This window comes from Oculina patagonica, chromosome 10 (genome assembly GCF_052425735.1).
Source record: "Oculina patagonica isolate OP01 chromosome 10, crgOcupat, whole genome shotgun sequence".
Taxonomy (NCBI): Eukaryota; Metazoa; Cnidaria; class Anthozoa; order Scleractinia; family Oculinidae; genus Oculina; species Oculina patagonica.
Window position 1 is genome coordinate 6,303,830 of NC_135767.1, and position 15,164 is coordinate 6,318,993.

General features: G+C 39.0%; 1 protein-coding gene across 1 annotated transcript; it reads right to left on the reverse strand.

Annotated features, from left to right (window-relative positions):
• Window positions 1-842: 842 nt before the first annotated feature.
• LOC144628374 (phosducin-like protein) lies at window positions 843-11,859 on the reverse strand. The gene is made up of 8 exons (XM_078486471.1): window positions 11,633-11,859; window positions 9,191-9,316; window positions 7,715-7,845; window positions 7,100-7,205; window positions 6,640-6,702; window positions 6,165-6,215; window positions 5,070-5,194; window positions 843-2,051 (listed from the first exon to the last, which is right to left on the reverse strand). Exons 1-8 carry the CDS (start codon window positions 11,807-11,809, stop codon window positions 1,955-1,957), a joined length of 876 nt encoding a protein of 291 aa, XP_078342597.1. The 5' UTR covers window positions 11,810-11,859; the 3' UTR covers window positions 843-1,954.
• Between the last annotated feature and the right edge of the window lie 3,305 nt (window positions 11,860-15,164).

The window sequence follows — 15,164 nt, forward strand, 5'->3', positions numbered from 1 at the left end:
ACAAAAGAGTTATTTGAAGGTAATTTTTTTCTAGTCCCCACCCCACCACCTCAAAAAATAAGCCAGGAAAGAGTTCTTTCCTGGGCTTGTTTTCAGATTTTTTCAGTACTAATTCTGGTGGAAATGGGCTTAAAACAATAAGAAAACTTTTCTTTTTAATTATGCCAGCTACATCTAACTGTGGCCAATGTATGGTTCCAGATAATATCCATACCCTCCCCCATGTAAGGTTTTTTTGATTTGAGCCCCCCTACCCCTCCAAAAAAAGTTTTGCTTCATACTTTCTCTTGAAAATTTTGGCTTTGAGAACCCCTACCCACTCGAAATTTCTAATAACCTTGCAGGGAGTGGGTATATATACTAGCCTGTGTTGCAAGTGTCTCAAAATCCTCTACTGGGGTTAAGTTCGTCTGCAACGCAGGCTATGGGTATACATGCTGTACAAGAATTGCGGTTTAGTCTCCATCCAGTGATGGTTGACGAAGAACAGTACAAGCTTTCATTCTGCTGATAAAAAAAATAGACCTTTTTTTTTCCCCAAAATTAAGAAAATATTCTAGAGACAGATGAATTAATGCATTATAATGATAATGATAATGAATTTATATAGCGCATTTTTCATGTTTATATGTTCAAATGCGCTGTACACCAGACCACAACACCGGGAGCTTCGTGCCCTACTCTTTTCGAATAGTGTGTGGGTTCTTTAACGTCCCCTGTTATAAGACTGAAGATGCAGGAGACGGGACCTACGGTTTATCCTCCTTTTCCGAGAAGACTAGAATGTCTAACCATTTAACACTGGAACATTTTTATTCACAAGTCATGATACATTATAGCAATGTATTTCTAACTATGTTTATTTTCACATAAGTTTGTATGTATTTTGTATAAATAACTATTTTTTTAACAATTTTAATGGTAATGGGAGTTTTCCAAAGAACCAATATGGCCTAGTATTTACAGCTTGCAAATTCAAAATAATTAAATGAATGATATTATATATGATTATATATTTATTTATTCCTTTTTTTCAGCCTAGTCAAAGCAGAACCTGAGTAAAATGCATAAATTACTGGTCAGCCCAGGGGGGTACTTGCAGTATACATGACGTGGAGGTCCGACGTATTTTTTTGGGTCGAAAATTTACACCCTTGGTATTTTTTTTAGGTCAAGAGATCTGTCATGTATTTTTTTAGGTCTTAAAGTCTCTTTGATTGAATAAATCAGTATCGAGGTGCTAGGTCTTGTACTTTTTGGGGTAGAAAATTTTGATGCCAGGTATTTTTTTGGCTGTAAAATTTCAGGCTACCGTATTTTTTTGGGTTCGCAATATGAAGCTCCGTCGGACCCCCCCGTCATGTATACTGCAAGTACTCCCCCTGGGTTGGTCAGTAGTATAGATCCCAACTCCTTGTAAATTGAACACTATAGATGAGAGCCAAGTAAATTGTAATGAATTAAAGGGGCTATGTCACGCAATTTTAGCCAATTTTGGCACTGACCAACTGGTCATAGAATTAACTGAAATATCAAAATAACGGCTTAAAACTGTAGAAGAACTCAAAAGAAACACAGAAAGGCCAAAAAGGGGTGTGGATGGGCAAAATTTGAGAAGATTAAAACAGATTGCGTTCAGGTTAACTTGAAAAACAACGGTCCGACTAATTGGGTGACAAAGTCCCTTTAACTTTTAATAGTGCTGACTCAAGACTTGTTAGGATATGTTAATATGTATATGTGACTAGGGTGTTGGACTCAGGCATTTGATTCGCTATACTGGCATTACCAAGCTTTTATCAAGATCTGTCTTCTCACAACAACACCATCACGCATATTAAATGAGGAGATGGGTTAGGAGAACTAGGGGACTCATCATGGAGACCAACTTTGACCAAAAACAAGTTCTCCCATCTACCGGTACATACAGTAATATGTAGGGAGAATTTTGCTATTAATCTATATCTAAATCACTGTCGCTGTTGTCCTCCTTTTTAGATGCCACACTTGTTGTTAACTGGCATCCTAATTCTTCTGTCAAAACGTCATTCCTGAAACAACAACAAAAATCATAAATTAAAACAAAATTAAGATGGATAACAACTTGAATTTACACTACCTTAAAAAATAACAGAACTCTCAACCAAAGTACGTGAAATTTAAAAGTCAAATTCTGGTCAGAGGTTTTCATTTAGAACCAATGACTCCACAGGGTTTTCATTAAGAATTGTAATAGCAGGAGAATAGTGTACAGTAACCGGAGAATGATTTTTAAAGGTTCCGCATCTTTATAAAAAAAATAGTTTCAGGCGTCTGAAATTTAGCCGGAGAATTCTACGTAGTAGTAGGAGAATTCTCCGATCTCCGATGCCTAATGAACACCCTGACTCCAGAATTTTGCAGTGGATACAGTGAACCCCAAACTGAAATGTCAGGCTTCTACTGCTACCGGTAATATTCAATGAAGTGTTTGCTATTATAATATTTATTTGGAGTAGTAAATGGTAAAGTCTGCAACGGGTCAAATGGCACTTACATTGCCGGAGCTTATCCCAGTTTAAAAAAATATATTAGAGAGTAAGCCTCAAAAGCTCTACCTTGATTCTATGTGGGTCTTCTATCAAGGTCGAATTGGAAATTGGGGGAAAGAGGAAAACTGGAGAAAAACCCTCTGGGCAAGGACGAGAACCAACGACAAACTCAACCCACATATGATGCCAGGTCTGGGAATTAAACCCGGGCCACACTGGTGGGAGGCGAGCCCTCTCACCAAAAGGCTGTCCCTGCTCCCCCAAAGTTTCCCTAGCATTAGGAGACAGAGTATTTCTACCCTTTCCTGGATGGGATGCTAGTCCCACCCAGTGAGGAGTAGAAATACTCTGTCATCTACTGCTACTCCTCACTGGATGGGATGCTAGTCCATTGCAGGGTTACCTTCCAGCATTAAATTCCCTGGTTCTCCCTTAATACACATAGATGCCAAGTCTCACGCTTTTGGCGTGAGACTCACGCTTTTTGACCCAATCTCACGCTACCACGCCATTGAGACAGAATATCACGCTTTTTCCAAAATACTACAAATTGAGGAAAAAGTCCTAATTAATTTAAATTAAGAGATATACTTTCAGCTGTACTTTGGTAGAAATGAACGCTAATTGACCCTAATCGTCAATAATACACACCGTTGTATTAATACACTTCTCTGCAATTACTTTTTTAAAAATTTTCTCGGGGGGGCATGCCCCCGGACCCCCCTAGACGTTCGGCCCTTCGGGCCTCACTTTTGCCGCTTCGGGGCAAAGCAATTTCTCACTCCACACCAAACAAAAAACTTGGCATCTATGTATACACCTTAGGAGTGGAGAGAGACACTGTGAGAAACTCAGAGACTCAAAGGACAGTACAGAATGCAATATGGTCAATCAATCGACAGCATGATAATAATTTTCCAGGGTAATTTCGCTTGAGAACAATTCAAATGAGTTCACCTTTCAGTTCAGTATTAAAGCAGCAAACGAGATATTTGTGCTTTTCGTGCAAAGGTTTGTAACATGATACCTTTGTTTTTCTCTTAGACTGCTATGATGCGTTTAAATCTAATTAAATTAACGCCACGGATTCTACAAGAATCGTACCGCATTGTCCCCTTCAGCATTTAGAAAAAGACCTAAAAAATTACAAATTTTAAGAACAGTGCACGAGCAGAGCACAAACTATTAATTACAAAGCATAAAATGTCGAAATTGCGACTTTCCCCCCCGAAATTGTCGCTAAAAATTGCGGCTTTTTCCCCCGAAATTGTCGCTAAAGCATTTTGTGCACCAGATCATGCTCTCGCCACGGTCTGGTGAACACGTCACACGCTCACTCAAGCATGAAGCCGAGAAGCACGTAGTGTGAAGATTTCTTTCAAGAAATGTCGGAACCGTCACGAAAGCATGTTCAAACACTAAAGCGGCAGAGGTTTTACAAAATAAAACGGAGGTTAGTTCAACCGATGGAGAACAAATCAAAGAAAAGGAAGTGACGGATGTAACATGATATTGTTGTTTTTCTCGCAGATCGCTGTGATGCCTTTTAAGTCTAATTAAATTAATGCCAAGGATTCTACAGGAATTCAACCGCATTGAAAAGCACACCACCTTTAATACAAAATTTCTAAACACGTCCCTGTTATCTTAATTTTCGATAGCTTGAATTTCAGTTTGATATTGAAACAGCAAACGAGATACTTTTGTTTTTGTCAAAAACATGTTACATACTTTTGTTTTTGTCGAAAACGGATGTAACATGATGATATGGTAACGTGATTTATTTTCTGCAAACAAGGCGACATTGATTATACAACAGATATTATCAATTAATTATGAGATGCTTGATCACCTTTTCTAAGAAAACAGCGTTGCCATATCAAGAATTATTTCACATGAACTGCTATGACGCCTTAGTGTCTAATTCAATTAATTTGTGATTTTAACTTGGGGCCACGGAGTCTACACGAATCCTTCTGCAGAAGAAAAACGCAATGCTCGTGATGTAGACTGATCTGCGCATGCGTTTAGCACAAAGTATTTTTTTCCAGAAATAATTGTACCACAAGGAGAGCATAGTGCTTTCTGAAACAAATATATACCTTGAGTTCTTCAATTGTAAGTGTCGTAATGTACTCCCCGATTTACCAAGGGCACACGGTCAGGTGCTCTCCATCCCCTCCCCCCTTTACAGAAATAATTAATTAATTGATATTAATTAATTAATTGGTGATTAAAAGTTTACACCGCGTTAGCGGTTTAGTGGTTTAGTGATTTAGTGATTTAGTGGTTTAGTGGTTTAGTGGTTTAGGGGTTTAGCAAACGACAACCCACCAAACCATTACAATAGTGCATTCTGCACTAAAAAGCATCTATCCCAAGAAGACAATGCAAACACACAGCGCAGTCAAGGCTTGAACTCAGACTACCAGATCCAGAGTCCAGCATGCTAACCATTAGGTCTCTGCATCGCCAACTAAGCTTTGGAATGAGTGTCAAAAATGAGTCTTCAATGAAACCTGTATAATAAGCACTCACTCAATTAAGAAGCTCTCAACATCTACAGCAAAGAAGTCTTGTCCAAAGGTTTCTTCTAGCTTAACAAAGTTCCCGATTATTTGACCACTCTTGTAAACAAGTAAAGCAGGAAGACCTTCTGTTGTCTGAGTGTACAAAAATAAAATTAAAATAAAGGCAGGGGAAGTAAGCCAGGCCTGTATTAAGCAGACACCCTTATAATAAATTACAATAGTTAGAGAGGAAGCCATGTCAGCTCTAGCTGGTTTTCATATGGGTCCTCTATCCAGGTTGAACTGGAATTTGGAAATGTTGGTTTTTCAGGAGGGAGGAAGGAAAATCGGAGAACCCGGAAAAAAACAACAACAAACTCAACCTACATATGACACTGGGTCTGGAGTAGAAGCCAGGACACATTGGCAAGAGGCGAGCACTCTCACCACTGCGCCATTCCTGCTCATTTAAAAAGATCAGACAGAAGCAAGGGTCCAAATTTCATTTCCATTATTTGCAGTAAAATACCTCTTTTAAGCAAACACTTCTATAAAGAGGATTTGGACATCTAAGGGGCTGAAGTGGTCATTGCTATAGTTTAAAACCTTGAACCCCCTAACATGCCTGTTGCTGAAAAAATCTCAGGTGAGGAGGTTTTAAGATTGCTGGCATGCTGAAATGATGCTGGAGTATTCTCATCATTGTCATCATTATGAAAAGAGAGACACCCTGCTTCCCATTAGCATTAAGTAAAAAGGTAAGGTAAAGTCTGTCTCTGAGCCATGAGGCCCATACAGCCGGGGCTTATCCCGGTTTCCGTAGCATTAAGCGACTAGGAGTATTGCTACTCCCCCCTGGATGGGATGCTAGTCCATCGCAGGGTTACCCCCCAGCAGTAAATTCACCGGTACCCATTTATACACCTGGGTGGAGAGAGGCACTGTAAGAGTAAAGTGTCTTGCCCAAGAACACAACGCAGCGCCCCGGCCAGGCCTCGAACCCGGACCGTTCGACTCGGAGTCAAGCGCGCTAACCATTAGGCCACCGCGCCTCCCGCCTCTTCCCAGTATTACCTAACATACAGTACACAAGAACATTATTTCAAATTGTACTTTGACTTACAAAATGTCTGCTGATACCAGTATCCCGAGCAATAATCTTGCAGAATTTGACCTAGTGTATTTGAAAAAAAAAAAACAGCTGTAAAGGCACATCATTGCTTAGAAAAAATTCATCATTAAAAGTAGATTTCACAATGTTACAAACCATTAAGCAGGGATTTGATAAGAGGGAGTAATGGAGAATGCCGTGGATGTTCTGTTTCAGAAATCCAAATGTCCTTCATCATATCATGGTAAAAATATTATTGCAAACAAACATTATGATTGTAATCTTTAATCTTAAATTATCGTTCATTCTGTCCTCTCCTTGATTCTCCTGTGATTCCCTGGCAGTATCAAAGGGGATTCCCCATTTACGGAGATACCAAATTATTAAATGAAAGGGGATTCCCCATACAAAGATAGTTGGTTTTTCAGACGAGGGGGGAATCCCCATTCAAAGGGAGATTCCCCTGAAATGGACCATGATTACCTACCAGAGAGTACTGTTGAGCTAAGCACTGAAGACAGCCATTCATTGCTCTACAGCTTTGAAGATCCTTAACATGCAAAGGTAATAACAATAGTATTGAGAACTAAAAACCTCTTCAGATAAAGAGTTCAATAACTAATAAAAATATTTAATAAGACTTCATTAAAACTAGAATCTTGAGTGGAGAAATGAATAAATGACATCTGGCTTGAGCCATTAGACATGTGAGAATTTAACACAATAATTATTTTTATTGTATAAATCACACATCGGCCACAAGTAAACTCTCTTGTTCCTCTTTGCCACTTGCCTGTTTTAATCGCCTCAATCAAAATTGATCCATTCACGAAAACCTTGCAAATCAGCATTATACAGCTGACCAGAAATTTCTCTTTTTTTTGGTCTGCAACTGTTTTGCCTGTAAAACTAAACTAATAAGATACTGTACACTACAGTAACATTACCTCACTAAAAAGATGAACCACTACTATCACATTAGGATTTTCTTTATCTATAGCGTCAAGAAACTGATGCTTGTCCAAAAGTGTGATTACTTTTCCAAATTTAGGTCTGAAATATAAGTTAGATAAAACGGTATTAACCAAAGTACCTCACTTAATTCTCTGAACTTGAAGTAAAGTCTGCATATAAGTCTAGTGGCCCAACAGGCATAACAGGTCTTTCCAGTTCTAGTGGCACAAACAGACTACAAGTATTTCTTCTCCCCTTGGATGGGGTTTTAGCTTAATGCAAATTTAACCATTTATACACCTAGGTTTTTATATGTGTACCTACATTTAAACACCTAGGTATAGTTAGAGGCACCATGAGCACGTTTACACCTTAGTTTCTGTTTCAATTGAGAAGATATATCAAACACTTGAAACAGTGTTTCATCGGCTATCCAAACACCTCAAATTTTGTCAAAAATACTCCGCTGCACATCATATTTTCAGCTCTCTTCTCGGTGTTTGGATATCACAATAAAAGACTGTCTTTTGTGTTGGATATATAACATCAATAACGAGAGGTACCAGTAATAATTGACAGAACTTAGTGCAAAAAAGAGATCATTAAACCTGTTAAGTTGAAGTCTTCTTTCTTGTTCTTGTTTCAACTGCAGCAATCTTTGTAAGTGATATTGTTGAATAAATTCATCTGTATCAAGCTCTAATTCCTTAAGAAGATCTTTTTCTCTCTCATCATCAAGCTGTGAATAAGGAAAAAAGTAATACCTATTAGTCAACTGGCTTTATTTTCAGCAAAGGCAAGAGACTAATAAAAATAAAAATGAAAAAATAATATATTTAATTAACTATTGTATTGCTTTTTGTGGCAAAAACACAGTACTGTAAAATATTAGTCCAGTTATAATCCCTGGGCTTATACAACTTTGTAAGGGGTTTGGAGTGGGCTTGTAAATGGAGGGGCTTATAAGCAAAAATAAAAAAAACATTTCAAAATGAGCCATGGCAGTTGTTTTTAAATTAAAAAGTCATAATAAAGTAACATTTAGTTGTTTCCAGGTAGATGGGCCTATAACCACAGGGGCCTTATAGGTCTCTGCACAGGTGGGGTCAAGACGCAGGGACATGTCGCAGCGACAAAATTATGTGTTGTTCACACTGAGAGGACATGCAGCAGGGACGTGAAGCAGGGACATGTAGCAGCGACAAAATCACAATGTGTACACACGCAAGAAAATGTAGCAGGACATGTTGCAGCGACATGTTCCCTCGTGTGTGCAAAAAAATTATTTTTGGTGTGTGCAACACGAATTCTTGTAACATTTTGTCCCTGTGACATGTTGCACGCAGTCCAACAAGTTGAAATCCAAGCAACATGTCGCAGGGACAAAACTGCTGCAAAATCGTCCCTGCTACATGTCCCCTCAGTGTGAACAACACATAATTTTGTTGCTGCTACATGTTGCTGCAACATGTCCCTGCGACATGTCCCCACGTGTGGGGAGACCTTATAAGTTGGGGGGGGGGGCTTTTAACCGGAATTATTTTATGGTATTTCATTTTATATTGTGACCAGTCACATAGTTAACATGAGGGGGGGGGGGGGGAGGCATTGGCAGGGGGTCAAAAGTCCAAACTTCCTGTACTCTTCCCTAGTGATTTATAGGCTTACGTTATTACAAACTAACTTTTTTTATAATCACCTTCCTGCCACCTTAGGAATCCTGCTTCCCCCACTCTCTTCACACCTGCCTCCTGTAACCCACCCGCCCCCTATTCCTCCAGGCTCCTCCCACCCTGCCTCCCCACCCCCCCTGCACGCACTTTCTGTAGACTTCCCAACCCCCATTTCTTCTGGGTGCCTGTCCTCTGCCCCCCTCCCCCTCCCTGCCATTTACATAATCCAAAAACATTAAATAAATCTTCATAATTTAGAACAACAAAGACAAAATACAATGTTTTCAAGAAGGTAAATCCACAACTGAAGATATGCTTGTACATGCCACCATAACTTGGTGCTGTGCATGTTATACTAAACTTAATAAGGCCTTGTTATGAAAAAAAAAATCTTGAACAAAGATGACTTACACTGCTTTGGCAGGAAACAGAAAATTTCTCTGCTAATGATTTCATCTCCTTTTCTTTCTCTTTTCGTTGTTCAGTCTCAAGCTGCTTATAACGACGATAATCCTGAATAACACCTTTAGGTCCTGTCTGCAAACAAACCAGAAGAATCTGTCTTGTGAGCATATATTTAGAATATTTTATCAGTACAGGGTAGTATAAAGCTCGTTTGCCCCAGTCGTTGACTGTTATGGTATTTTCTCCCCTTGCAATCATATTTTGGAGTGGAAAGAAAAAGTCCTGAAGAAATGTTTACTACCAAAAGTAAGGACATTTGTCTAGCAATGTTCATCATTGACTGATTATTTGATTGTGCAGTTCCAGAAAGTATCCATACCCACACCATGGAAGATCATTGAAAATACAAATGGGGAGAGGATTGCTAAAAAGCCAAAAAAAATTTAAAGAATAGTATGAAACTAAATTATAATTCTGAGAGGGGTGGGTCAGGGAGTTTAAACCAAAAAAGTGTGTGGCAACAAAGAACAAGTGGCTCTGGGGATGCATGATTTGATTGGCTAGATCTTAAACAAAGAAAATTTAAATCTAGCCAATCAAATCAAATAGTTTAAAAATCCCCTAAAACAAAGGGATTTTAAAATGGTTGATTTAATTTGCTACATTTAAATTTCCTTTGTTAAAGATCAAGCCAATCAACAAATCATGTGTCCCCAGAGCCACTTGTTCCTCATGCCCCAGGTTCTGCCAGCTAAGAGGGGCAAGCAGCTCTGGGGACCATTCTCATTCCCAAAGCCCTTTCGTTTCTCCTAGCGGGCTGAGCCTTGGCAGTCGTGACGTTTCAAAAGAATGTATGAAAGAGTTGTTACGTTTTCGACTTCCGTTTAAGAATTCTTTGTTCCAAAAAATTCGAATTAATTATTAATAAAAAATTCTATGCCCCCAGAGCCCTCCGTTTTCTTGTGCCAAGCCGTCTAATAGAAACGAAAGGGCTATACATCGAATGCAAATATGGCGGACCACATGGTTGGTGCCTGGGACGAGCTGCATGAAAGCGAGGCTAGTTTGGCTTCAGTGTTTTGTTTTGACCATGCTTTCCTACAAAAGTCTTGCTTATTAGTCGATCTGGTGTGTTTCTTTTCACTGTGCCTACGATTTTCTGTATTTCTGAATGCCATGAGAAGTGATAAAAGTGTTCACCGTTTGCCTCTAAGGGAAAAAGTGGATCACTGCAACTCACTGAGACGAAAGAAAGGAGTTCATGATCGCCGCAGGTACTATTGAGGTTTGTTCGCTACATGGCTAGTACCTTCCCCAAGGTAAAGAAAAGTTCCACTTCCAAGATGAACAACTTTAAAAGAAGTTGTTCGTGTCCGGCTTTGTTGGCCTCTGATCCACTCGCACGAAACAAATACTAACCAAGTGAATGAAATTCAACTGACCCCATAGTTTAAGCTAGTGAAAGCATTGAGCCAAATAAGAACGACTTGGAGCCAAATGCGATCGCTTGCACATTAATTTTTCTAAAATCTTCTAACCTGAAATGTAATGAACAAACTTTATAAAAAGCTCCTTCGGCGATGGTAAACTCCTTTCCTTCGTCTGATTTCCCCTCAGAGGTGAAAGGGGAAACCGACAAAAATAAACTTTCTCTGCTGCGGAAGATTCTTTTCCTATCAGGTAGCATTTACGAACCCCAAAACTCGTAGGAAGGTTGAAACTTAACAGGCCAGTTCGACCACGAAGCAAGACTTTTGTAGGAAAGCATTGTTAAAACAAAACATTGAGGTCTAACTAGCCTCGCTTTCATGCGACTCGTCCCAGGCACCGACTGGGTGGTCTGCCATATTTGCATTCGGTGTATGGGGACGAGAATGCTCTTGGGACAAGAATGAGCTCGCCTCCCACCAATGTGGCTTGGGTTCAAATCCTGGACCAGCATCACATGTGGGTCAAGTTGGTTGTTGGTACTTGTTCTTGCTCCAAGGGCTTTTCTCTGGGTTCTTCGGTTTTTCTCCCACCACAGAAACCAACCATACAAATTCTTTGTAATAATAAGCACCTAAGAGGCCTTCTGAGAGAGCTATTCCTTGTTGTGGGTAAATATAATTACTATTTTTATTTTACATTTTTAGCAAAATTTCCGCTTTTTTGGGGTGACAAAAGAAAATAACTATTTTTTGTTGTCAGATATATTGTCTCCTTACAAGTCCTTATTTCAAACAAACATTTGTCAAGGAGACAGCCGGTAAGATTTATAAAGAACTGCTAAGATTGTCTACAATGTTGATAGAGATCGAATTAGTCTTGATTAAATTTATCACCAAATTTCCTCAACCAACAACAAAAAAGTAGAGAAAAATATGGCGGAGCAGCTAAAGAATTCTTTAGTTTAGCTTTAATGACAATCGTGTTGTTGTTGTTGTTGAAATTATATAGAATGCTCACCTTCGGAACCTCAAGGCGAAAATCTGGCGGAGCCGCTACACCGCCAAGATCAATTTTATCGTCTCTGCTGTCATCTTCGCCACAACTCTTTTCGTCCTCGTCTTCTCCTTCACTCTCGGAGCTCGATACATAGTTCTGGGTCTTCAAACCAAGCAGTTTATCGTCTAAAGTCGTCATTTTTACAACAAAATCGAGATTTCTCTTTGATCGAACTGACGGGAAAAGTTTATCGGCCAGCGGTTCGCGTACATCCAGGTAGGCACGTGGTATAACAATAACATAGTGAAGCAAGAAAATGAAGGCGGCCCCACCACTTTTTGCGCTTAGAAGAAAAATAATTAAATATTAACAAGAGAGTATTTTCTCTTGATATTAAAATAAAAACAAAGATTTGAAACAAGTTTTCAATATGATAAGATTATTTTCAATTGTCAGCTCCCCTCCCCCCCTCCACTTTTCAACATGCTCCTGCGTTCGGAAGTTTTTTCGCTGGTTTGCACTTCGTCTTTGAGAAATAAAGTATGCAAAAAAACTCAGAATTTAAAGGTTTTTAAAAGTTGATTTTATAATAAAATTAAACGCTAAAAAAGAACGACGTTTCGACCATTCAACGGTCATTCTCAAGTTCGGTGTTAGAAAACATTGAAAAAGAAAGCCGCTCCTAAATCCTGAGTTTTTTTACACACTTTTTTCTCCAAAACGAAGCGCAAACCAGCGAAATAAAGTTCGTAATGATGTTTCTCGTAAAAGGAATTTCACACGCCAAAATTCAGCTATTTTTGTGCACTTTCAAAAATGGGCAAAAAACCAAGTGTCATTCTTGCCGTCGTGACTTCAAATAAAATACTTCAAATGACAACGACAGCGCTTGTGGGTTCCAAAACTGCCCCGAATGTGAAAGTTACCGAGCAACTTGTTGTAGACAGGCCCACACTGGAAAGCGATATTTTACTGCATCCGCCATGAGCTATTAATATACATTAGAGTACCCTAGAGTAATATAATAATAGCCACAGCTATTTGCCTCCCCTAGAGTTTTTTATCTGAACTAATATACCAGCTACTTCAAATTGAACCTCTTCCAGCTCACGTGCTTCCAATATATTCAACTTTCCATAACAGATTTTACTAGAACTGTTTTCGCCTATTTTTTCCAAACACTTAAATGTTGGCCATTGCTTTTTGTTGCAGACAGTCAACACTTTCTGGCAGTGACCAAAGCTCTCCCTTGTAGACCCAGGGGGCGGGTACTTCCATATGTGGGCTATATAGGAATGTGCCGCAGGATGGGGGTATGGTTTGAGGTTGTCAGCCCTTAAGGCGGGGGTAAATGTGAATTTGAGTTAAATTTTAGGAGGTTTAAAGAAAGGAAAGGAGAATGAAAATTGTTTTTGAAGCACCACCAGACAGTTGACCCCCACGCAAGAGCACTCCGGTGTTCGTCTACCAATTTTAAACTTCAAATTCTAATTTTAAAATCCCATTAATTCTTATTTCTCTAAATTTTACTAATCCTTTGAGAAAAATTATCTCCTCCCAAAAAATACCAAAAATCACCCCAAAATTCGCAAAACATAGATTTGTGAAATGAGCAGAGATTTTTTGGGTGCTTGAAACGCTAACGAGATATTCGCATAAACCCACATTAAACGGTCAGATAAACGGTAGAAAAACGGCTTTCACGTGAACCCCTGCCTTAAAATTGTGATCCTTTGATAGAGTTAGCGTTCCTTTAAATTGTGTTTATTAACCGCTTACTGTGCGTAAACGTTTAGCTAAACATAAAATATTTCCAGGTTGTTTTGTTTAAACTGAATTTTCTATCAATCATTTCATGAACAATTTGACTTGAGAAAGGGCCAACATTAACAGACAATACAAAGAACCGGATCCTGGTGGATCTGATCAGCAAATTGTATAAATACGAACAAATAAAATAACTGAAAGGCTGACCGTACGGTAAGCGGATTGAATTAACTTGTGTATTTTTTCTTCCAGAAAAGAAAAAGAAAGAAAAAGATACAAGTTCAATCCGCCTACCGTACGGTCAGCCTTTTAGTTTTTTTTTTATTATTTGTTCGTAATCATTTCATGCAATTCTTCTGGAGCCTTGAAAAAAGGTTCTAACCTTTCGGGCACGCACACTTATCTCCTCAATACGTTACTGGGTTGGGCAGAAATCTCTGCTCCCACGTGCTACAACGAGTATAGTTCCCGTGTTTTTATATCACGTTAAACGCAACTACTTCCGGTGTACAAGGACTTCCGCTGGGAAGCCCGTGACTCCCCGCAGATGTAAGCGTGGAGTAACGTAACAAAGGGTGCGAACTACGAGGGCGCGGCATCGTGCGCGAAAAAGAAATTAAAATATTGTTGCTGAATATTCTCGGAACATCCTTTATTTTGATGCTATTTTCGAATCATATGTCCTATCCCGGACGTTCTGACCGTTTGCAAAGAAACTTAATGTTACCTTGTTTCACGACCTTTCACGGCTGCTTAGATTTCAGCGGATGACATTTCTGAAAAGTACATAGATACCCTTTAAAGGCTGGTTAACCCTTCATTGGCTTTTTATGTCTATTTCAGCTGCTTCCATAGCTGCTAACAGGCTCTCTTGTGGTTTAAAAGACAAACTACTTTTCAGAATCGCATGTACAGAGAAAGAAAGAAAGCTCTAAAATAAAGTTATCAGAAACTTGCTCTGCACAATGCAGTAGCTAATGTACAACAGTTAAGCAGTATTTGACAAACCCGCAAGTAAACGGAAATCGGGGTTTTAATTAAAATTAAACGTATCAAAGAAACAGTTTTGGGTGTGTATCTTTTTAATAAATTTATTTCTTTAGCTTATCGCCTCCCGCTGGGAAATCAATAAATACATACATTTCTCAGTCATAAGCCGTACATTACTTGTTCATTTAAGCGCTTACAAAGTCTTCGTTTTCATCATATTTGCACACCATTAGCAATAAATGATTGACATAAAAACCGCCAAGTGTTGTGGCTTCCTTACAAGGTTGGAATTCGAACGTTTGATCGGCCGAGCACAAAAGACATGGTCAACACACTTTCATGAACAACTTCCGGTATTTGCATCCGGAATTTCCTAGTAAGGACACCCACGCATGGCGATTATAAGTTCTGAGGTTGCATGACTTTCGCTTTAAAATGTCCTGAAAATCGTATACAAAATATTTTATGGTCAGGTTTACGTTTAGTGATCGTGTACAAAATCTAAATTTAGCGTCAATGTTTATTGAATGTTTTTTACGTTCCGTGTCAAAACTAGAGCGGAGTTTTCGATGCGCAGTTTTGTTTTCCAAACTTGGCGAGTTTACGTGATTTTATGCCGAATTTAATTTCGTGTTTCGGTTTGCAACAAAACCGCAAGAGCTGAACATCATTGTGATATTATTAGTCCGCAAACCATTCATTAATCGTACACGAAAATATGATCATATCACGAACTTCTATCAGCCAGTAAATCAAGACTAACTTGTTTCTGTAAACGTTTTAAATAGCAATGATC

Bases quoted from the DNA above. Each gene is read 5' to 3' on its own strand.
- LOC144628374 (XM_078486471.1), bottom strand. From the start codon at position 11,809: ATGACGACTTTAGACGATAAACTGCTTGGTTTGAAGACCCAGAACTAT. The intron at 7,206-7,714 runs GTTTAATGATCT...CTTATATTTCAG, and splicing joins AGAAGACTTCAACTTAACAG to ACCTAAATTTGGAAAAGTAA. The intron at 6,703-7,099 runs GTAATGTTACTG...TTGCATGTTAAG, and splicing joins TGGTTCATCTTTTTAGTGAG to GATCTTCAAAGCTGTAGAGC.